This window comes from Lepidochelys kempii, chromosome 5 (assembly GCF_965140265.1).
Source record: "Lepidochelys kempii isolate rLepKem1 chromosome 5, rLepKem1.hap2, whole genome shotgun sequence".
In the NCBI taxonomy this organism is placed as follows: domain Eukaryota; kingdom Metazoa; phylum Chordata; order Testudines; family Cheloniidae; genus Lepidochelys; species Lepidochelys kempii.
In genome coordinates, this window is record NC_133260.1 from 58171635 (window position 1) to 58198014 (window position 26380).

The 26380-nt window shown below is 42.6% G+C and overlaps 1 protein-coding gene across 2 annotated transcripts; it reads right to left on the minus strand.

Moving 5' to 3' along the window:
- Positions 1 to 132: 132 nt before the first annotated feature.
- Positions 133 to 26335, minus strand: CETN3 (centrin 3). Of its 2 annotated transcripts, XR_012158952.1 has the most exons (6): positions 26166 to 26335; positions 19874 to 20009; positions 18028 to 18142; positions 14434 to 14625; positions 3642 to 3792; positions 133 to 480 (listed from the first exon to the last, which is right to left on the minus strand). XR_012158952.1 is itself a non-coding variant. In XM_073344455.1 (5 exons), the coding sequence occupies exons 1-5, from the start codon at positions 26180 to 26182 to the stop codon at positions 437 to 439; spliced, it is 504 nt and encodes a 167-aa protein (XP_073200556.1). In that variant the 5' UTR covers positions 26183 to 26332; the 3' UTR covers positions 133 to 436. The 2 variants fall into 2 exon arrangements, 1 of the variants encoding a protein (XP_073200556.1); XM_073344455.1 differs by lacking the exon at positions 3642 to 3792 and having other exon boundaries at positions 26166 to 26332.
- Positions 26336 to 26380: the final 45 nt, after the last annotated feature.

The following is a 26380-nucleotide window of genomic DNA, read 5'->3' on the forward strand; positions in this document are numbered from 1 at the left end:
AAGTTACAGTACAATTCAGTTTTGGATTCAACAAAAAAAAAAACAACAACAAGACTTTCAAATACCAATAATAAAAGAACATTTTATTAAAAATGGAAGTTTGTTAAAACTTTATATATCAAAACTAAGGCCACAGCTACTGTTAAAGTAAACTTCAAAAGATTTTTAGAATATGATTTAATTTAGAAATCTCATACAAAGCTATTTTACAAATGAATACTCAAACATTTTAGAAACTTAACACTGCTTACTCTAAAAATTAATGTTACAAATTACTGAAGTATCAGTACATAAAACATGTTTATTTTGGTCCTTTGAGGAAAATAATTTTTTTGCATGGGTCCAGCTACAGAAATAAACAGAACCATAAGATGGCAATTAAAATGTTAACAGCCAATAATCCTCCTTTTGTTGTTGAGTTCATTTTCTTGTAACTTTAAACATCTCCGGTCATAATAGCAATGAACTCCTCCTGGTTGACTGTGGTAAGAGAGACAGAAGGTAATTAGACAAACACAGTAGAGGTCTATAATAATGACAGGAGAATATTTTATGTACATGTTGAACATTTTATTTTAAAGCTTCCCCTTTTGTATTCTTAGACACTGATCCAATGCACATTGAAGTTAATAAACGCAGGTCTGGATTTTTTGCTTCCAATTTATAACAAGCTAAGACTCTTCATTAAACAAAATGTATTCACAACACTGTTTTCACAATTTTTAAAAACATAAGCCAAAAGTTCAGTATTTAGGCATTACTAAAGAAGTCACTGAAGCCAGAAGCTCAGTGCACACCAATATTATCTTGCCATAGCAATAGTTCTATTTACCTATTATAAAAAGTAATTTTAAAAGAAACTATTAAAGAGAGACTGTAAAAGTCCAGTTTGGAATATTGTGCACAGTTCTGATCACTCTTATACAGAAACAGAGAAGTTATAAGGAAATGTTAAATGTATTCAACATTTCATCACCGGAAAAAATCTTTCATTGTGGGTGTGTTAGTGTCTCTCCATGGTTATGGCTGAATTTCAGTTTGCATTTAAAACAGGGATTCAACTGCTTTGTTAGCGTATTTTTCATATATATCTTCCCCAAAATTATAGTACTTACAATGAATTTACAAGTAAATTTGTTAATTAGTTTGAGTTAAAATTAAACTGGAGCCTTAAGAAATTTAGCTTCTGTTACAGTGTTTCCTTTGCCCCGAATCATTTTAATAATGGAACAACAACAACAACAAGTGACGGGTTGCCCCCCTTAGGACATCACCTGATGTGCTGAGATACTGCTGAGCCTGCCTGCTATGCCAGCCTGAGCACCCTTTTTACCTGTCTTGCTGAGCCAAGCTATTAAGCCTCCTCCAGCACACACACAGGCAGGGCCACACACAATTGCAGTACGAAACAGACACTGAGATCAGTTCTGGGAAGGCTCAGCTTAAGGGACTTGCCCTAGCACTGAGGTATCCACCTCCCTTGGAGTGCAGATGCAAAGTTATATTATGAAATCTGCCTCTAGCTGCCTCATTTCCAGGGCTCTCTGATGTGCAGTTCTTTGCTCATCAATTTCCATCTCTTATGCATTTTTTTTTGCTTTCTTCTACTTCCAATCCGTAGAGCGCCAACATTTGGTAACTTCACTTTAGTCATTTTGCTGCTTTTCTGCCTCTACTTCCCTTCCTGAAAATAACAAACCAGTAACCACTTTGTCTGTTCTCTAGTCACCCCACTTAAAATCACCACCAGTATTTCAGGGCAATAAGCTGTGCACACTATCCTGCCTACTAAGCACCACCTGATGTGCTGAGATACCACTGAGCCTGCCTGTTATGCTAGCCTGGGCACCCTTTTTACCTGTCTTGCTAAGCCAAGCTATTAAGCCTCCTCCAACACACACAGAGGCAGGGCCACACCCAACTGCAGAATGAAACAGACATGAATATCAGTTCTGGGAAGGATCAGCTGAAGGGATTTGACCCCAGAACTCAGGTGTCCACCTTCCTTGGAGTTCAGACCCAAAGGTATATTATGAAATCTGCCTCCTCCCTTAAATGTGGAGGAAGGTATGCACAGCCTCTTACCACCAACCACCCCCACGCCCATTGTGAATTGTACAAATGGGTTTATATTATAGACAAGAAATAATTTCATTAACTATAAAAAGTTAATTTTAAGTGAATATAAAAGAACAAAGCAGATTACTGAGCAAATAATACAAAAGCTAAGTTCAATATACTTAAGAAGCAGGTTAAAAACACAATTTCTTACCCTAAATATTATTTTAGGCAAGTTACAAAGTTTTTGTGATTTAGAGTTCCAGTTATATTTCTTTTCAGACTGGACTCCTGTCTCAGTCTGGACTCCCCTCCCTCCCCTGCAATCTCCTTGCCTTCCCTTCAGGTGTCTTTAGCAGTCTTTCTTCTTGGGCAGACAGGACACGGAGAGGAGGAGTCCTGTTTGCCTCCCTCTCCACCCTTAAATAAGACATAAGGTGGGAATCCTTTGTTTCCCAAACTTGACTCCCCTTCCCTTTCAGTGGAAAGTTACAAGAAGTGCCAGATAACATTTAGTATCAGGTGACAAGACCACCTGACCTAGTAGTGTCACAGTTACATCCGGGATTCCTCCCAGGAGGGAGAGAGTTTAGTATCTTCATGGTCTTGTTGTTCCTTCCTGATGGCCCATCAAATCTGATGGCCCGTCATCTGGTGGGTGTCTTCCCAATACACCCCCAGTTGTAATTGTTATAGTCCATATTCCTAATTTTAGATACAGAAATGATACATGCATACAAATTGGATAATCACATTTAGTAAATAATAACCTTTCAATGATATCTTACAAGACCCATCTTGCATAAAGTATATCTGTTATGCCATATCCACATTAGAAGCATACTTTCATAAAGAACATGGAGTGAAACGTCAAAACAACCATGTTTCAAACTTTCCATATGGTTAAAATTAATTGAAATCTTATACACAAGCTAAATTTGAAGAAATTAGGCTGTAACAAAGTGAAGTTATTACTGATTGTTGTATCCAATCATTATGGTTCTATAGGCTACATCAGTTCTCAAACTTCATTGCACCGTGACCCCCTCTGACAACAAAAATTACTACACGACCCCAGGAGTGGGGGACCGAAGACTGAGCCGCATTGCCCTGGGTAGGTAGGGAGGGAGGGGCCAAAGCTGAAGTCCAAGGGCTTCTGCCCTGGGCAGGGGGCATGTAACCTTAGCCCTGGGCGGTGGGGCTTGGGCTTGAGACTTGCTGGGGCCCAGGGCCAATACCAACCGTGGAGACCCCATTAAAATGGGGTCGTGACCCACAGTTTGAGAATCCCTGTGCTACATAAAGGTTCAGGCCTAGAGCTGAAGTAATTCTTGAAGAGCCATTTTGACATCAGAGGTAACTCCACCAATCACTATACTTCCACTGAAGCTAATCTGCACACAAATTGTTAAAGGCTGATATTACATATATTCAAATCTAATAAATATTGCATGGAAGCATTCTTTCTGGGTTTCTTGCTTAGTTTTTATGCAAAACTTGTTCTATTTGGAAGTTTTCAAAACCAAGAAAATTCCAAGACCAAAAAGGAAAAAACAATTTAAGTTAAGAGTTCATGTCATTACCTTAAGAGTGAAAGTTACAGAGATGTTGTACTTAATATCCCCAACTAAGCACTGCAAACTCCAGAGTTAAATTTACATGTAAATGAAAGCCAAACGTGTTAAGCAGTGGATATTCATATAGTTAAAGCACCCAAAAGATCTTCGTTCTAACCTGTCATGACAAGATAAAGGGAAAAATATCAATAAGTCTTTAACAATCACTTTAATATAATCTGTGAGCAAAACATTGAAATGTCTTACTCATAATCACATGCTACAGGACAGAGTTAAGGTTGAATGGATGACCTAACTGTGCATTTCCACAGATCAAAGTGTTTGGATTTCTTTTAAACCCTGTTATTCCCTCCCACCCTTAACTTACTGATATTTACTCTCCACATTAAATCCATTTTAATGTAGTTTTGTCTTAGAATGTAGTAGTAAATGATGACTGAACAGAGACTGGTCAAAATTATAACTAGGATTAAGGTTACAAAAAAATTTATATGCTGATTAAGTGTTCAAGTACTAAAGGATAATCCCACCAATTAGAAACTAGGAATAAATAGGCAACACAGACCAGAACATTTAATATTAAAAGATAAAGACATATGGAATACATTACTGGAGTAGATGTATACAATATATAGGGTATAAATGAGTACAAGATAAAGTTTGTTGGTTTCTAGAAAAGGTGGAGGCTGAAGGACATAGTGAAAAGCAAAAAGACAGGTTTAAGAAACCAAAAGAGAGGATGCATGCCAATCCACTTGGTCTCGATAACATCAACATATAGTCAGTTACAGTTCAATACTTGATGTATATCATGTAAAAATCAGCTGCTGTGTAATGCATGCAAGCACAGAAGCTTATTTTCCAAGCTATGTAGTAATGTATTAAATTTTTAGTAGTAAAACATGGATACATGTTTTTAAAATATGGATATGCTTCACTTTTACTAGTAGACATATGATAAACAAGTATCAATGTGCATCATGGCACACAGTATTTTGTCCTGCTGAAATTACAAACTGACTAAGAAATTTATAAGTTACATTTTTAATATTGGGGGGAGGGGAGAGAGAGAAGGGAGATGCTGCCACAAATTAAAGTAAGTAAACTGCACGAAAAAATTACTTAGAAACTGTATTAATGCCTTTTTCACTTCTCTAGGTAAGCATTGGGATAAGAGAGACATATCGTACCTGCATACATGTTATTGCTTTACATTGGGGTGGACAAACTTTTTGGCCTGAGGGCCACAATGGGGAATAGAAATTGTATGGTGGGCCATGAACGCTCACAAAATTGGGGTTGGGGTGCACGAGGAGTTTGGGGTGTACAAGGATGCTCTGGGTTGGGACCGAAGGGTTCGGCGGACAGGAGGGGGATCAGGGCTGTGGAAAGGGGTGCAGGCTCTGGGGTGGGGTTGGGGATGAGAGGTTGGGGGTGCCGGAGGGTGCTCCGGGCTGGGAGCGAGGGGTTTGGAGAGCAGGAGGGGAATCAGGGCTGGGGCAGGCGGTTGGGGTGTGTGGAGAGGCTCAGGGAATGCAGGCTCCAAGTGGTGCTTACCTCAAGCGGCTCCTGGAAGCAATGGCATGTCCCTTACCCAGCTCCTAGGCAGAGGCGCAGCCAGGCAGCTCTGAACACTGCCCATTCTGCAGGCACCCCCCTGCAGCTCCCACTGGAGTGTGTAGGAGCCGGAGCGGGGGCATGCTGCGGATTCCGGGAGCCGCGTGGTGTGGCCCCCGACCCAGTGCTCCGGCCGGCGTGGGGCAGCCCCCAACCCAGAGCCCTGGCCGCACCATGTGGCTCGGTCCCGCTCCGGCACACAGCGTCCTAGCTGGAGGAGGGCCGAGCCGTGTGGTGCGGCCCCCGACCCAGTGCCCCAGCTGGAGCGGGGCCAAACCGCATGGTGCGGCTCGCGGGCCAGATTTGGCTTGTGGGCTGTAGTTTGCACACCCCTTCTTTACATAGTTAGTTTTCGGATCCACAGTGGCTTTTTACCAAGTCACATGGAATGTACATTCAGGGATCAGAATTTGACTTTAATCGATCAATTTTGTTCTCAGAAAAAGACATTGGGTGTAGCCCTACACACCTAGCAAGTTACCAAAGTGGCCTGCAAATTCTGCCCACATTCCTAATATATAACAGAATAATCTGCATGTACTTCAGATGTCTAGCATAAACATTAAGAATTAGAAGATGAAAGGTGGTAATGTCAGAGACAGTAGTATTACTTATTTGTTTTCTGTCAGACCATATTGGTTCCAATCAGGATTAGACCCCACTGTGCTAAGCATTGTACAAAAACATAGGGACAGCATCAGTAACTATGTTCAGAAAGCTTTATTCACCATCTGTCATAGAAATTTAATTGCATCTTCCATCCACTATTGTGAAGGAGAAAGTCTACTTGTATGCCTTTAATAGTGCCCATCATTTGGAACCAGGTTGAAGGAGCTACAGGCAAGTATACACTACAAAATTAAGTTAACTTAAGTTACAACAATGTACAGCCACCTCAGTAATTAAATCACATTTGCGTGTCCACACTATGCTCCTTTTGTCAGTGGTGCATGTCCTCACTACCAGCGCCTGCATCGACGCAGAGAGCTGTGCACCATAGCTAGCTATCCCATTGTAAAACTTGCTATCTCCGAACACAGGGTGTTTTGGTAAGGGTGAGCAATGTCTCAGAGGTAAATGAGTTGCACAGGGGTAATGGGGAACATGGTTTCAATGTCTCATGATGCCCTTTTCTCCATCCCATAATTTTATCTGCATCCCATAATGTTCCATGCCTCTTTTCAAAAAGTCCCACAAACCCGCACATCCACTCTGTGTGAAAAGCATGGATCCTGCACAGCTCTGCACTATTGTGATGAGAGTAGTGAGCACAGGGCACCTGATCCTGCAGTAGTTGCAGAGCCAGAGGACCTGCAGGGACCATGATGATTCTTTAGAGGTTAGCTTGCTATGGGACATAAAAAGAAACAATTCAAGGTTGTTGTTGGCATTCACAGAGCAGCTGCAGATGGTGGGATGCCAGTTCTGGGCCTGAGATACAAGCACTGATTGGTGAGATTGCAGTGTTCTGCAGGTATAGGATGATGCACAAGGCCACATTCCTACATTTGTGTGCAGAGCTTGCCCCACCTCTCCAGCAAAGTGACACCAAAATAAGAGCTGCACTGACAGTGGAGAAGTGAGTGGCAATCACTGCATGGAAACTTGCAATGCCAGATTCCTGAATGATCAGTAGCAATCAATTTGGAGTTGGGAACTCCACAGTAGGGATTGCTGTGATGCAAGCATGCAGGGCCATTAACTGCGTCCTACTGTGAAGGACTGTGACTCTGAGCAATGTGCAGGACATAATGGATGGTTCTGCAGCAATGGGGTTCCAGAACTGCAGTGGGGCAATAGATGGCATGCATATCCCTATTTTGTGGCAATGTGGTCTGGTGCCAGAGTACATCAACATAAAGGGCTACTTTTCCATGGTACTGCAAGCGGTGGTAGATCACTGGTGACGTTTTACTGACATCCGTGTGGGATGGTCAGGGAAGGCACATGACACTTGCATCTTTAAGAATACGGGCCTGTTCAGAAAGCTGCAAGCAGGGACTTTTCTTTCCAGACCAGAGGATTACCATGCTGATCCTTAGAAACCCAGTCTACCCCTTTCTCCCGTGGCCCATGAAGCCATAAACCGACCACCTCGACAGTAGCAAGGAGCACTTCAATTACAGGCTCAGCTGAATGTGCCTTTGGCCATTTGAAAGGCTACTGGCACAGTCTACTCACGAGATTAGACCTCAGTGAAAAAAATATCCCAATGGTTATAGCTGCCTGCTGTGTGCTTCAAAATATCTGTGAAGCAAAGAAGGAAAAGTTTCCAGTGGGGTGAAGGTAGAAAGGCTGTCAGCTATAAGAAGAGCTCAACAGGGAGCTATATCACTCAGGGAGGCTTTGAAAGACCATTTCAATAGTGGGCCACAGTAATGCGTGTTGCTGTAGCGTGATCTGCCATTGTTTTCTGTACCCCAATATGAACCTTGTAATGAGTGCTGTGTGTGTGTAGTAATATCCTTGTCCACTCTGTCCGCCAAGGCGATCCTTCAAGACCTGTGCCGAGTATCTGAAACACCAGAGGTTTGCAGGCACTTTTGGAACATGCCATCCTACGTCCTCTTCCTTCTCCTTATCCGGCTGAGTTACTCTGCTGGCATGCATGGAGAGACTCTCAAGGCCACATTTCCAGCAGCAACGTGCAGAGGTTCTATTGTGAATATATTCACAAAATAAATGGAAACTTCATATAATGAACTCACTACCTTCAATCCACACAAGTTGCAAGCACTACATTCTCACTGCTTCTGGGGATTCACAAAGCACGGCAGGAGTCCCAGCCCTGGTGACTACAGACTGGGGATGGGATGCGTGTGGAGTTTGGACAATAAGGGGGAGGTAGCTCACAGCCATGCAAATAGGGCAGTTGAACAGAATACAGGCACCATTTTCCACAGGCAGTGTTGATTTCAGCAGAGATCTCTCACTCTGGAGGGTAACAGAGGCTGAAAGGGAACAGTTCTTGCACACTTCCAGCCACAGACTGGGGCCATATGTTGTTACCGTGTGTGTTGCAACAGTGCCTGCTGAAGTAACTGCTGAGTGGCATGGGAGAGTGTCCTACCGTGGCAGAAGAAATAAGGCAGCCCTCCCCAGAAACCTGCAGCAGAGGATTGCAGACGACTTTCAGGAAAGTTTCCTCTAGATCTCTATGGAAGATTCACCGGACATCCCGGTGCACATAAACTGTTCTGCAGGGCTCCCTCTGCCTAACTGTACATGGGAATGAGAAGCCAATAGCAACTCTACCTCTATTGGATATTTAACTCTCTTCTAGCATGATTTAAAAAAGTAAATGGATATATCACTGCAATATCAAAGCAAACTGCATACTTATCAGTGGTTCCTTCCCCTGCATCAGGCTTGCCTATGCTGGACTGCAGGGACTCGCTCGACTGCTTTAGAGTAAAAAAAAAAAAACAAAACAAAAAAAAAAAACCAGATCCTGGCTCGCTGAACCACTGGATCCCCAGATCCTGGCTCGCTGAACCACTGGATCCCCAGATCCTGGCTCGCTGAACCACTGGATCCCCAGATCCTGGCTCGCTGAACCACTGGATCCCCAGATCCTGGCTCGCTGAACCACTGGATCCCCAGATCGCTTGTCTCCCATATTCCTCCTCCTCACTGTTCACTCCAGGGACCTGTAACTCCAGCTCCTCCAAAGTATCCATGGGGCTCTTGGAGATGGTTGTGGGGTCTGGGGATTGCAGCTCTTTGTAAAAGCGGCATGTCTGCAGCTCTGCACCAAAGTGACTGTTAAGACTCCTTTGCCTTCTGGTATGCCTGCCGCAGCTTCTTGTGTTTCACACTGCACTGCTGCGAGCCCCTCTTGTAGCCCTAGCCCCCACAATCCCTGAGCAATCTGTTTGTAGATATCAATGTTTCTACAGCTGGATCAGAGCTGTGCCTGCACAGCCTCTTCTCCCCACAGATCCAGGAGATCCACCACTCCTGTGTATTCCAGGCAGGATCATGTCTCCAGCATGGTCAGCTAGGCAGTCGCTAAGTGAGCTCTCCACCCCGAGCAAACAGGAAATGGTATTTCAAAAATTCACAGGACTTTAGAGGGGACAGGTGTACACCTGTATACCTGGCCACCAGGCAGCAGAGTTCAAAATGACGACCAGAGTGGTCACCATAGAGCATTGTGGCACATCTCCTGGATGCCACTAAAGTCAACATAAATAACACAGTATCTACACTGACACTGTGTCGACCCAACTACGTCGACCAAAGTGTTATGCCTCTTGCGGTGGTGGAGTTAGGTTGGCATAGCGGGTGAGTTACACTGGCAGGAGCAACATTTTAGTGTAGGCGCTTATTAAGTTAGGTCAACGTAAGCTGTCTTGCACTGACCCAACTCTGTAGAGTAGATCAGGCCTTCATCTTCATTAAAACAGATTCAAACAGAAAAGGGGCTTATTTAGCTGATTTCTGCTTAGCTTTCTCTCTAATTTTTCAGTACATACAGATATACAATACGCCCACTTGCACGCCAGTCCCTATAACTTAATCAAGCTATTCCTCTTACAGGAAGCAAGAAAGATCCATTGTTATTTTTAATTTTAAATAATTGTAGTTGGTGCTCTGATATTATGGCAATGGAAGTCATAAATAAAGCAGAGAAATATAGGCTTTAGGCTACTATTGCGACATAACGCTTGCTACGTAAGCCACCTGAAATTAGTAGCACAGAACTAGAACATAAAAATGCCAATACATTGATATGTCCCAAAGGAGACAAGATGTCAGAGTACCTAGAACAGGTGTTTGCTTGGGTAAGACAATATTCCTTTATACTGCAAAAACCCTGTTTTTCTATTACTTGATTTTGGATTTTCCGCATCTTTACTAAAAATTAGGTTCTATCTAGCATTAATTGTGACTTTGCAATGAATACTGATAAGACTATGTTTTGAACATAAACATGGAAAATATAGCCATTTAATACTATATTTAGAGAATGAGTTTCTTTTAATTTACTAACTAAATCTCTTTGAATGTGTCAAAAGCACTTCGCACTGAGTCACCATAGCAAATGTTAAGTTTGTTTTTTAAACATTTTGTGTTATCCAACCCTAAAAGGTTCTATAAAGAAATTAAGACACATTTTCCCCTACATGTTCACAAAACTCCAAAAGAACTCACGTGATTGAGTTAAACCTTTTCTGAAACAATCATCAGGCTGAGGCTGCCAATCAAGGAGGTCTAGTCTCCCTTCACAGCCCAGCAACGTTTATCCTGAATTTGACCAAAAGGTCACTGCAGAATAATGTAAAGTTCTCCCACATGGGAAGTACACTGCCTCTTCAGGAGCTCTCAACATCTGAAAGCCCAGGTCAAAGACCAACTGAGTCTCAAATTGTGCTACTAGTGTACTGCTGTTCTAGTGCATTTTTATTATTTTGTAAATACGATACCCAGAATATATCTACAGAATCCTTCAGACAACAAGAATTAGCCCATACTGGTACAGCATTATATTTTTTGTGCCATATGCTTACCCCTCAAGCTACAACTCTGCCAACATAGGACATAAGCCACTGAAATGTGTGAAAAGTTACTGAAAAAACATGACCTGTGTTTTGCCGTATGTCACCACGTAATAGCTAGATTACAATTTTAAGTGCATAATCTGTTTTTCAAGAGGTGTTCACACAGTGGGACTCAAATAAGCCAGTTTTCCAGTACTTCACTCTTGACCCCCAGCAGAGTCCCAGCCTGGCACCCTCTGGCCTAGACAGGTTGTACATCAGTCATGATTTTTGGTGGCAGACCCTTAGATCAGGGTTGGGGAACTGCATCCAGCCCATTACTTAATTTCATCTGGCCTACGGCAAGTCTCCATGCCATGGGCTGGAAGCCCCGAGCCTTGGTGCCCCCATATGGGGCTGGAGCCATGAGCGCTGGCTCGCCCTGCTGTGGTGGGAGCTAGGGTTGCCAGGCCGTTAAAAGTGTGGTTGGCTTTGCGCAGCTTCCCAGAAGTGGCCAGCATGCCCAGCCCCTAGGTGCAGGGGTGATCAGGAAAGCTCTGCATGCTGTTCCAGCCCCCGACTCCACAGCTCACATTGGCCGGGGGAGGGGGAGAGAAGAGGGAGGCAGTGCAACGCTCAGAGCCGCCTGGCCACGTCTCCACCAAGGGGGCCAGACGTGGCGGCTGCTTCCAGGAGCAGTGCAGAGCCAGGGAACCCGCCTTAGCACCCCAAACTCCCTGCCCCAGGTTGGAACCCCCTCCTGCACCCAAATACCCTCCCAGACTCTGCACCCCAAACCCTGTGCCCCAGGTTGGAACTCCCTGCCAGAGCCCACACGCCCTCACGCACCCCAACACCCTACCCCAGCCCAGAGCCCCCTCCTGTACCTTAAACCCCTCATCCCACCCCAGAGCCCACACCCCTAGCCGGAACCCACACCAGCCCTTAGCCCACTCCTGCACTCCAAACCCCTTGGCCCCAGCCTGAACCTCAAGTGCTTCATCCCCGGCCCCACCCCACACCTCCAGCGGAGCCTGCACCCCCTCTGATACCCCAACCCCCTGCCCTATCCTGCACCCTGAACCCCTCATTTCTGGCCCCACCCTGGAGCCTGCATCCCCAGGTGGAGCCCTCACTCCTTCCCGCACTCCAACCCCCTGCCCTAGCCCAGTGAAAATGAGTGAGGGTGGGGGAGAGCGAGCAACTGAGGGAGGGAGTGGGGCTGGAGTAAGTGCGGGGCGGGGCCTCAGAGAAGGGACCTAACCTAACCTCATGGAAGGGGCAGGGCAGTGGACGGGGTAAGGATGTTCGGTTTTGTGCAATTAGAAAGTTGGCAACCCTAGGGGAAGCCCCAGACCTCCGCGCCACTCCGCGGGGCTGGAGCCGCAAGTGCTGGCTTGCCCCACTGCAGGGGGAAGCCCTGAGCCTCTGCACTCCACTTTCACCCCCTGGGGGCTGTGTGTGGCCCACGATTGATTTTTTTCTCTAAGTCAATGGCCCCTGATAGAAAAAAGGTTCCCCACCCCTGCAGTAGATCATCAAATAGCTAGGACTTAGCCTTCTTTTCAGTCTTACCAGCTTCTACCTCATTGCCCGATATCAAAGTGTGTCTGTGCAGCTCAGTCACTAGGGTAGCGGTTCTCAAACTGTGGGTTGAGACCCCAAAGGGGGGGTCGCAACCCCATTTTAATGGTGTCACCACAGCTGGCTTAGACTTGCTGGGGCCCAGGGCCAAAGCCCAAGCCCAAGGGCTTCAGCCCTGAGCAATGGGGCTAAAGTTACACACCCCTTTCCTGGGGCTGAAGCGGATGCAGAGGCAAACGTATGGAGAATTTTCTCCTTTACTTCTCTGCTGGAGCTTATGCTCAGCACATTACTATTAAACGTGTTTGTGCACTAGAAGCCACTGAGAGGCTACAGGAGACTGAATGCTGCTTGAAGCAGTATTAAGTTGTGATTTAGTGTAGTTAGAAGTCGTGGGTTTCATATGCTGTTCCACTCATGGTCCCAAAATACCACAGAAACCTGATCTCATGAAGCTCCAGCACAGAAGCTGTTAGAGAGGAGAGAATGATGCCCTGGAGCTGCACTTCAACTGCCATTTCTGCTCTCCAAGGACAGAACCAGTAGATTTGGGTAGCCTCTGCTAATGGACGGGAAAGGGGACAAACTAGCACTTGCCGTAAGTGGACCTTTGTTCTAGCACAAAACAATACCTTTTTTTTTTTTTTTTTTTTTTTTTTTTGAGAGTTGCAGTAAAGAAGACAAAGATTTTGTTATACAGCCCAGATGTTTGGAGCTAAACAGAACAATGATTCATAAAGATTAATTCTTAAAAAATAAAAATTTAAGTGCAAGAAACAGCATCAGTTTGCTTTAGAGAACTGGAAGAAACATAAAACCTTAGAGATAAACAATGTCATAGATAAATATTATGCTGTCAATCTCCCACATACATTCCTGTACTTGAATATCTAATGAGAAGAATGTATGGTTCTGTGGATAATAGGAAATGGAGACTTTCACTGCTTGGTCATTGTTTTGAATTCAGAAAGGTCAGCAGTGACCCAAAGTAGTTGCAACTCAGTAATCTTTGTGAAATAAATTGGTGGTCTCTATTCAATTCCTACTTACAAGGTGTCCACATAACAAAAGTTACCATCACAACTGACACCCTTGTTGGCAATGTCAGCAAAGAGGTCAAGGACTTAATATGCTTGCAGACTGAACTACTCTCTCAACCTTAGAAATCCTCTTTTCAAAAGAACATTGAGGTCAACTGTGAAGATGCAGGGGGAGGGAGGGGGAGAGGAAGAAAGAAGGAGGCTTGCACTTACAGCTGTGTGTGCTGTACCTATTCTGAGGATAATTTGAGGATTTCAGCCTACAGCCCTATTAACGTAGCAATTTTTGAATACCAAATTCACTTAAACTTGAAGGACCTCAAAGGATTTTTTTTTATTAGTCACCCTGTTTAAAGATGAAGATATTCCCAAAAGAAAGTATCTGATTAGAATACCAAGCATTCTAACTGATGATGAAAACTACCTACCATCATCATCATCACTTGTTTCCTAGCAGTGGTAGCCATGTGATATGTTCACATATGGCCTGTTTAGGCCTGAGATAGTTAACTAACAGTCCTTCACTAACTCCTTAGTTGCTAATAGATATAGCAATTAATACTATGAATGGTCTCTTCAGGGACATCCTTTGTGGTTTTCCTTTGGGATTTATCAATTTCACCATATTCAATAATTCAATTAAGTATTTCTTGATTTGTGTGGAAATGACTGCAGTGTAGTTCAATTCTAGAAATGGCATAATGAAGTGCCATGTTTGACTCAATTACTTTCAGCTTCAACTGTACCTTAACTAGACTCTAATATACCTTAGTTGTATTGGAGTTACCAGTAATCATATCCAAACAAGAAAGAACCCAAATTAACTTTCAGGTCCCAAGATGTGTTTGCCGAGTTAGAAATGATTAAATAAATAATACTAATCAATCTCTTATTTTGTCAATTGAGCAAATTTGTTCTGAAAGTCATTAAAAGGCAAACAAAGAATTTAACACTGACCATTTTACAGTCACTTCTCAGACCAGAACCACATTTTAAGTTAAGATTGGGACAAAAACAACAAGACAAATTAAAACAAGGCAAGATGAGTTTTGTTTTCTTCAGTTCAATACTTACTTTCTCCATCTCCATCTTTATCAAATTCTTCAATCATAGCCCGTAGTTCTTCATCAGACATGTTTTCACCTAGTTCTCTAGCAACACGGCGCAGGTTTCTCAAGCTTATTTTACCTGAGTCATCATCATCAAATAATTTGAATGCTTTGAGTATCTCTTCTTGTGGATCTCGGTCCAATATCCAGTCTGTCACTAATATAGGGAAAATAAGATGCCATTTATTTCAAATATGGCAATTTCACAGTGTCCCAGCTCTACTTTCTAAGTTCAGTTAGTCCTTTTTTCCTAAGCTTCTGGTTTCTAAAGTTATTTCACCTGTTCAGATTCCTCTTAGCTTTCAATCAGGCACTTTTAATTGACTATTAAAGTCTTAAACATTGGTATTTCTAGTTAGTTATAACAGGAACTGTGCAACAGCACAAAAACTAAGTTAAGATCTGTTGAATACCCCAGACTCATCTTTGTTTCATGTCTTCCATTCAGTTTTAGCATCAACACTAAATTTTAGGATTGGGCCAGAAAGGAAGGCAGTCTTCAAACACCATCTCCTGTGAAGACAAGATGTCTGATTTGGATGTTAAATGTTTGCTGTATTACAATCAAAGGCACCAGTTGGGGCACTGCATGGCTAGTGCAGCATTATTTCAAAGCAAAAAAAAAAAAAAAAAAAAAAAAAAGGATCAGTTTGGAAGAGGAAACTTAGCCAATAGTTTCAGAGGACAGCTAAGCCAAGTCTCTTCAGCATTGTGCACTTCAGATTTGACAACAACTGACATGGTACATTCTTAGAAAGGATGCTTCAGGGAACCACTCTGAATATGCCTCTCTTTCTACTTTTTCTAGCAAAAGTGGCTAATCATTGTCACTTCCCAATACCTACATTTTCAGGACATATTTTATAGACTAGAGCAGGGCTTTTCAAACGTCACTGCACCGTGACCCCCTTCCGACAATAAAAATTACTACATGACCCCAGAAGCGGGGACTGATGCTGGAGCCGCCCAAGCCCCACTGCCCCAGGTGGTGCTGGTGGGGCAAATCCCGAGCCCCACTGCTCCAGGTGGGGTGGCCTGTGACTGGAGCCCCACGGCCAAGGGCTTCAGCCCTGTGCCCCAGCATGTCTAAGTCAGCCTTGCTGAACCCATGAGAATGGGGTTGGGACCCACTTTGGGGTCCCGACCCACAGTTTGAGAACTTCTGGACTAGAGGAAGCCCCTGACCTAGAAGTATCAACAGTTCAGGAAAAATCCAGATATTAAGAAGATGCTCAGACACCAACACGAGGAGCATGGTATAAATACCTAGCTTAGATAGACAAGAATGATCCACAGTGATTTTCTTATTTATATGCTTATAAATATTCAGGGAGTGAAGAAGAGTTGTAAACTCAGGAAGACAATATAAATAGAAATATAAAAGTTGAAGGTGGAGAGTCATTGGACATATACTTTTTAATAGCATTTTACACTTTCACTCCTGCATTTTTCTAGTTCAGTTCAATTCAATATGCTTATGCCTCATTTATTTGTTTATCTTATTTCCTTCTATTTCCCTTGTATATCTGTTTGTGGCATGTCCAACTACAAGAGAGATTGAAAAGCAGTTTACCTCATTTGTGCTTTGATACGTAGACCTTTCCCACAGCACCAGTCTGTAGGAGGCTAAGTGTACACAGCCATAGTCTCTTTCAAACTGGTGCTCTGGGAAAAGCTCTACTATATAGGATGTATAGATGTGACTCTGTTGCTTCTAAATTTTGTGGAATCCTCTTGATACTGAGAGAGAAGCAGTTGGGCACTAAAAAGCATGGGTATTTAAAAGAGAGGTATGATACAAACTGCAACAAGAATAAAACAGTGAGGGTAATTAACCATTTGAACAAGTTACCACAGGTTAGGGCACTTCCATCACTGGAAATTTTTAAATGAAGATTTGATGTTTTTCTAAAAGATATGCTCTAGTTCAAACAGGAATAAAGTCAGGGAAGTCCTGTGTTATATACAAGGTCAGACCAGATGATCACAATGGTCCCTTATGGCTTTGTAATCTACGAAAAAAGCCCCAACCTCCCAGGGCATTGAAGAGGCTTTTACTATATAAAGCAAGACACTAATACAGGAAGGCTTAATCAATCTTGATTATTCTTTTTATCACATCCATTTGTCAGTCCTATAGCAGAGGAAAGCAAGACAAAATAATCTGTTGCATCAAAATATTTTGCTAGTAATTGCTTCACCCATTTCTGGAACCAAGAGAGAAAATATCTTCATGCTCTTTGTACCTGCTAAGTCTTGTATTACAGGACTTGCTATTTATAACTTTCAACAAGCCATTATAAAAATACTTCCCCGCTGCTAGGGCTTACAGAACCATTTAGAACTTGCTATTGTTTGTAGGTGGAATGAACTGTCTGGTTTTGTGAACTTGACAGGAAAAAGTTAGATCTAAGCTCACAAATTTATTGTGGCTCTGCTGCAAAATTTGAGATTATTGATTTAGCTTTAAAATAATTATGTATGTATAGAGGCATTACATTATTTGAATCATCTTAGTTGTCCTTTGACCATACCAAATTTAGATTTACTTATCCAAAGAGCACTCCAAAAAGCTAATTGAAACATATCCTAAAAGACGGAAGATTCAAAATACATGTAAATTTCAAAGAGGGTTCTTGACTTTATAAACCAAAACAAAATATATAATAGTTTATTCATTTTGTTTTTATGTGGTTCATTCCTATGTTTAAGCTAATAAACAACTTGTGGTATAGTAGTGAAGATTATTAAAGTGTATTTCTTCCCTTCTGATTTAGATCAAAGAAAACAAAATGTGGCTCAAGTAATTTTACTGTACTGTATATTCCTGTATCTCACATTCCTCCAGTCATTCCAGTTCGTTCAGCTGGATGAAGTATCCCATACCAGTAAAGGAGAAAGAGCCAAGTCATTTTCACCAGAGCTGAAACTGACTCAAAGTTTGGAGAGGAGTTCAGACAAGAGTATCACCTTCCTACTTTGTATGTGTTTCTGTCCAGCTGAGCTGCCTCATGGCCACTCAAAGCAGGAATAGGGACAGAAGAATAGAAATTGGTTGAACATAAGGGATAAGAGGGGAAAAACAGAAAGCATATACATAAGAAAAGAGAAATTCCATCTCACCAGAAGCAGCACCTGTCAATCAGACAAAAAGTACTTCCTCCAGAAAAATCACTTCTCATAGGTAGATACAGTATAAAGAGTAGGGAGGCCTGAATCAATTTAGCTAAGTTAAGAAAAATGCAAAAAGCCCCAAAACCATAGCAGAGAGAGGAGGGAGGGAGAGAGAAAGTATGCACCCGCACAATAAAGTGTTTTTTTAACATTTCCTTTTGGTAGATGGGGGAACCTAGGGTCAAAGTCTATTAAACTGAACATCTTCTGTTAAGATCTCTTTCCACCCGTCTCGAATCAACTGCAATGATAGCACTGAACACAAGAGTTACAAACTGACTGGTCAACTACACACCTCATTTGGAACTAAAAGTATGCAATCAAGCAGCAGCAGACAAAAAAAACCCCACAACCTTTCAATATGTACTTAAAATCATATACATACCAACTTCATTAAAATCTTCAAAGGTGATTTTGCCTGTTGCATCTCTATCATAATCTTTAAGTATTTTTAGCACATCAGCTTTTTTTACATCAAAACCCAAGGCTCTCATTGCCACCTTTTGGAATAAAACAGAAGTACAACAATATACCACCTTCAAAATATAAATCAGATAGCTTCTCTTTTTACCTAAGTTAGTACCTTATTATCCAAGATAAAATGTTGGTAACTGGAGAAAGGAACACTTTAATACATACAATCATGAATAAACCATCTTTGGTTACAAAGAGTTGTCTCAAAAGTAGAACAGCATTTATAAAAAGGCCACAAAGTGAAGTCAAGACATGTAAAATTTCATGCTTTCCAAGATTTTATAAGATGTGCCAAATACTTCTAGTGGGCAAGCAGATTTTTTCCTTAATTTACAAAAAACAACTCTTAATCCTTTTAAGAGGGAAATGTTACATAAAGCTATAAATTTTACAGAAGAACTGTGTTCTTTATTTCAACTGTGAACATTTGTAGTTACCCTTCTACAGCTAAATTAAGAACCTTGGCATTCACTCTAAATCACACTTGTCAAATCCATTCCCACTATATACATCCAAATTCCACTGCAGATAAGGTTATACAGGAAAGGGAGTTACTCTGTCTTATATGCCTCTATTCTCCAACTGTCTCATCCTCAGAACCACAGTGTAGGAGTCACATACTTAATCATACAGCTACTGAACCTTTTATACAATAATAATGACAGATGGGGATGCAACTATACTGGCCAAAGGTATAAAAACGTCCTCCCCGCCCCCCTCCCCCAAAAGTCCCCAGTTCTCCTCCACCTTCAGAAGACCTAAAGTAGCTGAGTTTTGAAACAAATGGTTGGAGGGAGTTAGCATGGCTCTACAGAGGTAAGACATTTATAGAACAGGAGTCACAAAATAAATAACCCTCTTTTCTTCCTTCTAGCATTGCCTTCACAAAGCCACTGTATGAGGCTAGCTATTTCCTCCCAGAGAAGCCTTACTAGTTACATAATGAGAGAAGCACTGCCCTCCAGAAAACATGATGCAGTATCAAGAGAATACTGATTCATACAGATGTGCACCAAGCTCCATGTATCAGCCCTATATATCTCCAGCAAGGGGGACTGGCTGGGAGGCTGCAACTCCAAGCCTCTCCTGGTTGAAGTGATGACCATCAGGATGGAGGCCTGCAGCAAAACGGGGAATAGAGAGAGATTCCAAAGACCCTTACATAAGTTTGAAACACCAAATTTGAGTCCCATGGGTCAACAGGTTCCCTGTTAAGAGGTACCAGTTAGTAAATCCTAGTTCCCTAGTCCACAGTTTAATAAATTTAATTTTCATCTTTTATGTAAAAAAGTTCCTCAAAATCAATGGATTTCCACAACACAGCCAAAGCTCTCAATGTATTGTGTGATTATGGAAATCAGGGTGCTTTTCAATAGCCTCTCCCACTTCCTGTTCTACTCAAACTGGAGAGCCCAGATCTGCAACTGTACTGCAACAGTCCCTGCTGAGGGGGAAATCTCAACTCTGCCACCCTTAGTGCTTCAGTTGTCAGTGAAAAGGTTGGAGCTCAGACCCCTGGTACCCAGAATGCAGATGTTACTATACCACTCATACGGGTGGGTTTTGTGCATGAATATTTGGGACTCCAATTCAAAACCCTGCCACTTTTGAAATATAACCACTCCTTCACCAATGCAGGAGTTCTTGGATGCTGAACACTCCTGAAAATAAGGCCAATTTATTTACGTGTCTAAATGTGGGCTGAGCTCTTTTAGAAATATAGCCGATCAAAAGTTAAGTGAAAAAACAAAAGTTACCTTTAATTCATGATAATCTATTGCTTTATCTTTGTCTGTGTCAAACAACTCAAAAGCATCTTTAATTTCTTGCTTCTGTTCTTCAGTCAATTCTCTTCTTTTCTTCCTTTTGGTTTTGTCTACTGCAAGATCATTCCTACAAGTTAAAAGAAAATAAGCTCATAATAATAATGATAATAGGATTTATCATCTTCAAAGCACTTTACAAATGTAAACAATACAACAACATATCTGGGAGGTAGGTAGATATTCTACCCATTTTGCACAAGAAGAAAAATGAGGAAGAAAGGTTCAGGTGACTTGCCCAAATCCAAAGAGGGACTCCGTGGCACAGCCAGGATTATTTATTTATACAGAGTTGTAATATAGTATATAAGACATACCTCTAGGCACGCTAACTTTAATTAAATACACACAGTATCAAAATCCACATATCTAATGATTTGCCTATACAGTTCCATATAAAACTTTTCCCACCAACACAATAATAATCATAATCACTCCACATCTGACCACCCCAAATCCCTCATTTCAACTCCTCCCCAAATGCCCAAGAGAAATAAACCAGGAAGGTTTCACTAAGTGTCTGGAGTACTGATAAATCTGGCAAACCAAGTGGGACGGTGAACTCCAGATCGGAATACCCCTCGTGGAAAATGCCCTGTCAGTAGCCCCTCCCATTTAAACCAGGAGTGCCTCACGTGATCATAAATGTGTTTTCACACAGCTGGAGGGGCAGTTTCTCAGGTAACAAGATCTCAAACCAATTCTTTTATTTATTTAGATTTATAAAAGATACCTACTCTACACTCTGGGTGCCCTTACAGCTATTAAAATTACAATATCATTAGTAAACAAAGTGCCATAAAACTTCACTTGTACAATGCTCCACAACAGCAAATAATGCTCCACAGAAATGCATAAATTTAGCAATTTACAGGTTAAAACTTTAAAATCCTAAAGTCTGCTGGAAAGGCAACAAGCAGATAGTGAAAATGGAGCATGTTTCATAAGCGCAAGCTGAAAAACTATATGCAGATCAAACCCATTCTGCATTAGCTTCAGCTTTGTAATGGTTTCAATAGCTAGTAGAGTGTATTACAGTAGTATAGTCTTGTGGTGACAAAAGCAGCCAACGTGGAAAAAAAAAAAAAAAAAAAAAAAAAAAAAAACTACGAGCCACAGTTACTTCCTAAATATCTGGGAGAAGGCCAGGAACTAAGATGCCTGAACTACAAATACATTACCAAAGGCAGCCCATTCGCTCAAATAAGGATGCAGACCAAAAAACCCCACAAAAAACGCTCTTTAAACTCTTCAGGTTGTAACCCCCAACTTTCCAATGTTACTTCAAACTTTCCTGTTTTCAGCCAGTTAGGTCTTGTTAAAGCTTCACCTCAAGAAGAAAATGGGTTATTTGTTCCACTATACTGGCATAAGGAAAGGGCATAAGGATACACAGAGGTGGATCTCATCAGCATAGCCCATCGCTACTCACCAATCCTTGTAGTCTCAAAGCCACGTGAAAAAAGGGATGACATTCTTATGTGCCCCTACAATACAAGCAATTTCTCAAAACTATCAGCTGAGATGTCTCACAAGAAAAGACTGGAGCCTATCCAGAGAGACTCCATCCCCACTCCCTCCAGCTAGGGTTCACAAACTGGTCAATATCTCATGGTCAATGGCATCAAAAGCAGCTGACAGCGTCTATATGATACAGTACCACTCGGACACCTCAAAACAGAAAGCCCAAATGGCGTTAAGCAATAGCTGAAAACAAGACAATGCACCTAACTGCTGCACCTAAAAGCTGCTAACAGAGTACTAAGGGACCTCAAGTAAAGTTGCTGAAGGATCATAACACTTTTAAGGTACCTTATGTAAAATCAAAGCATAGAGGCAGCATTTGGTCTAGGTGATAGGGCAGTGGCCTGACTATCAGAAAACCCAGATTCAAATCCTGCCTCTAACAAATCACTCTACCTTTGTGTGCATTTTTTCCTCCCACCTTTTGTCTGTCATTTCCCTCCAAAGCAGGGATGAGTGCTCTCTCTCTATGTACACGGTTGAACAGTGCCCAGCACAACGGGACCCCTATCTTAGCTGGAGCATCTAAGATCCCACTGCACTATAAATAATAATGCCAAAAAGATATCTTTAGACACAGTGCTGAGGACATCCTAGGAAAAAAAAAAATCAAGGCGGCCAAAGTCTCAAAGTAAATTAAGGTAGCTTCTAAGCATGACCAAAAACTCCAAAAACTTGCAAAAAAAAAAAAGCACCCCTTTTTCTGAACATACAAACACTCCTACAAACATCAGGAGACAGCCACTATATGATGAAAATCACAGAAAAGAAAAAACAGAAATAAAAGGATTCCTGAAACACACAAATGAACTGAAGTGGAGAGATGGAGTGGCAACTGAAATGATGCAGCCCATGAGGAAAGCTTATTTGCTAACTGTGGTCAAAAATGAAGTGATTGGAACATTTTGATGGGCTGCAAATGTAGGCTCAAAGAGCATACAACCTCTGGCCACTAGAGCTATCCTTAATGGCCAAAAACCTTCAAGCCCTGCTTATGCTAGAAAATTGTTCCTAAATATTTTCCACTGTTGCTACCTTCTGTTCAGTTCCCTAAGAGGTAGCAATGATGGGAGCACAAGTTTAGACAGCAGTGCAGACAGCTATCAGCGCTTTGCCTACATGACTTCTCCCCAAATCACTACCACATACAGAGCCGAGATGATGGTGCCAGTAACAATGGTTGGAAATTTTAGGAAATATATTTTATTGTAAACAAGGCCTTGCACTAGCAAGCTGAGGTCCAGGGGTGAGAATGCTAGTAGTTAGTATCTATAAATTCAAATTTCTAATAGAGTACTCTTTAGATAAACAACATGTACAAAAGATTTATTTAAAAAAAAAAACTTTAAAACTCACACATTAAGGCTTTTTCTGCTCCCCTGCACATTTTTAAAGAAAATATTTGCAAATATTGTGCAAGTACATCTCTCTTTCTCTTGGCATGTGAGACAAGATGAAGTTCTTGAGAAATATGAATACAATACATTGTATGGCATGCATGTAGGGAGTGAGAGCTGCGTGGATGTTGTGAACATGACAGTGGCTGGTGGCTATTGCTGAAGCATCAGTAGCATGGAACGAGAAGCATGTGCACACAAGATGTGCATAAAGGGTCAGATGGTGCATGTGCAAGGAGTGGTTGTTGTATGCTGGGGATGTGTGTGCTAGAGTAGTAAGGCTATTTGGATGATAAAGGATTATGGGAGTGTGTAGATAGATCCCTAGTGATTATCGTATAGTGCATTCACAAGAATATTTGTTAAAGGGAAGAGGTGTTGATTCAGGATAAGGGGTGCAGGTGTTTAGATATAGAGGATTGTTTGCTAAGGGGAACTGAGTGCAGTTCGAAGATATTGATGAATGACCCCAGGGAAATTTGCTTGGAGAGTATCTGTTTAGAGTGGGAATGTCAGGTTGTGCACGGGGATGTTTGCTTTGGCAGTCTTCAAGCTATAAGATATTGTTATTCTCTGTATATACACAAACTCACTGGGGTGTTATTGGAGACATGGATGTGCATTGAAGGTGTTTGTTCAGGATAAAGGTGTTAGCTTGCAGTAAGAGTGCTGGATTGCAGATGAGAGTATTCACTCAGGTTGTTGCTGCATGTGAGGTGTTTCTTTGCAGGGGGAGTTGGCTGTGAGGACTGGCTGGTGTTGGGATGCATGCGTGTGCATGCACTGGTGGTTGCTCAAGGAGGGCTACCGACATGATGCTAGAGCAGTGGTTCTCAAACTTTTGTACTACTGCCCCTTTCACATAGCAAGCCTCTGAGTGTGACCCCCCCCACGTTTAAAAATTAAGAACACTTATTAATATTTTTAACACCATTATAAATGCTGGATGCAAAGTGGGGTTTGGGTGGAGGCTGACAGCTCGTGACTCCCCATGTAATAACCTCACGGCCCCCTAAGGGGTCCTGACCCCCAGTTTGAGAACCCTTGTGCTAGAGGACTGTTACTGAATGAGTAGGTGGACAGTTGTCTGTGATGGGTGTTTACTGGGTATTTGTTTACTGCATACTCTTACATAAATTGCTTCTCTTCATCCCCTGGAAAAAGGGCAGAAAATTCTGATGGATGACAGAGTACCCTATCAGAAATTGCTTGCCTTCATCTTTCCTCACCCCATTTACTTCGTCAGTAACACCAGCCTAGACAACTCTTTGCTTCTCACACAAACATCTCCATGCTTTCTTCCATGGTGACCTTATACTCTCACCGAAACGCTAGACCTCTTCTATTATAATTATATATATATTACATGTATTGCAGTAATATCTAGGAGCCCATTACGCACCAGAATCCCATTGGGTTTGTGCTGTTGTATAATGCCAAGAAGTCCCTAACTCAAAGCATTTATACTTGGGACTCAGTCATCAGCAACCAGCCAGTGGCGTAGCTGTACCAGTGCAAACAAAGTGTATAAAAGAAAAACTAAGGCTTGCACCAGCTGAACCCACCTTGCACTCGTTATCACTAGCTGGTGAAGAGTTTATGTAGGGGACCACTCCAGCCATTGAAATTATGTGTATTCTAGCCTCTGTAATTTATGAAAGGGCTAAAACAACCCTTAGTTAGCTACAGAATGGGGACTTGGAAAAGTAGTTTAGATCCACCCTTCATAGATTCTACTCTTAGACCAAAAGGGACCACTGTGATCATTTAGTCTGACATCTTGTATTATCACAAGCCATAGAACTTTCACAAAGTAATTCTTAGATCCACACTTGATTTAAAGTTTGTCAGTGATGAAATATCCACCATGAATCTTGAGAAATTGTTCCAACTTCACCCACTTCTTCAGCTGTAGGGATGAAGTTCACATTTTAAAAAAATCTTAAATTAATTAGATACCTTTTAAGCTCTTTGGAGACAGTACTGTGTCTACCCAAGTGTTTGTTTAATGCTTAGCACAATGGAAATTTGATCCTGAAAAGGGCCTTAGTACAATACTGAAATGCAAATAATAAATTACTAGAGCCACCTTCCCCTCCCATTCTGGAGGTGCACCAAGTACATACTCAGTATATCTGACAAAAAGAAAAGGAGTACTTGTGGCATCTTAGAGACGAACCAATTTATTTGAGCATAAGCTTTCGATGAAGTGAGCTGTAGCTCACGAAAGCTTATGCACAGATAAGTTGGTTAGTCTCTAAGTTGCGACAAGTACTCCTTTTCTTTTTGCGGGTACAGACTAACACAGCTGCTACTCTGAAACTTGTCAGTATATCTGAAGATTGATGCACCTGGTTTTCAATGTATTAGTTTATACAGACAGAAAGCAGGATTTGGCCAGATATGTGCTTTACAAAGCTCTGGTCACATGTATACCATTATTTACTGTACTGATAGTATGCAGCAGGAAAGATGATACCTTAACACTAGATTCTGAAATCTTATTTATTTTTGATGCTCTAGCTGCTCTCACAAGCAAAACAAACTTATTGAAAGCTATTGCAAAGTTATGATTATTTAAAACTAAAGGTCTGTTTTAACAATGACATTTCTGAAATAAAACTGATCCAAAAAAACCCCTGAACTTTATGGGTCTCGCACATACACATGGCAACAGCCCTTACTAAAGAACAGTCAGTACAGATTAACCAAAGCGTTAAAGCCCCATCTGTCCAAGGGGTCCGCACTGAGCCTGTGGAAGGATCACCCAGAGCGGCTAAATACTTTAGCTAATCCTAATGACTATTGCTCGGTGAGGGCTCCCGTCACATGTAGACCGCGGGGACGGACACAGTCAGCGTGCAGGAGGGCTGTAGGTCACCGAGGGGCTGCTGCGATGCTCTGTGCCAGACGCTCCCCAGGGCCTCGCGCCTCCGCTCGGCATCCAGCAGGACACCGGGCCTTTTTGCTTCCTCGAAACGGGCAGGAGTCGTGCTAAGGGGAAGGGCCCTGACACAAGGGTAGGTTGCGGCAGGCAGCTACTGGCGGCAAAGCGAAGAGCTGGGATACATGGGCCCCAAGCTGCCTCCAAAGCCCCAGCGCTGGGCGGGGGCCCCGAGCCGCCCCAGCCACTGAGCAACGCCGGAGCTTCCTCCCCGCCCCCACCCTCTCTGCCCCGGCCCCAAGCCCGGGCCCGCCCTCTGGGGTAGTGGCCCTTGAAGGGAGCGGCCTCGGCAAGCACGCTCGGTCCCCGCGGGGTCACAGCCTAGGTTCAGACCCCGGCGCCTCGCTCCATCCATACCGACCTCAAGGCCAAACTCATGGTCGCGTCCCCAACCCCCGGACGGACCGGGCTGAGCCGCACTGGACTTCCCCTGCTGTCCCCGGCGCCGCCGCCGCCGCCGCCGCTCCAGCTTCCCCTTGGAAACGCGATACAATCCAGGCACCAATCGCCAGGCTTCTCGCTACCGCTAATTTAAGTGGTTGAGCAACAACTTCCTCCCATCCACCTCCCTGAATT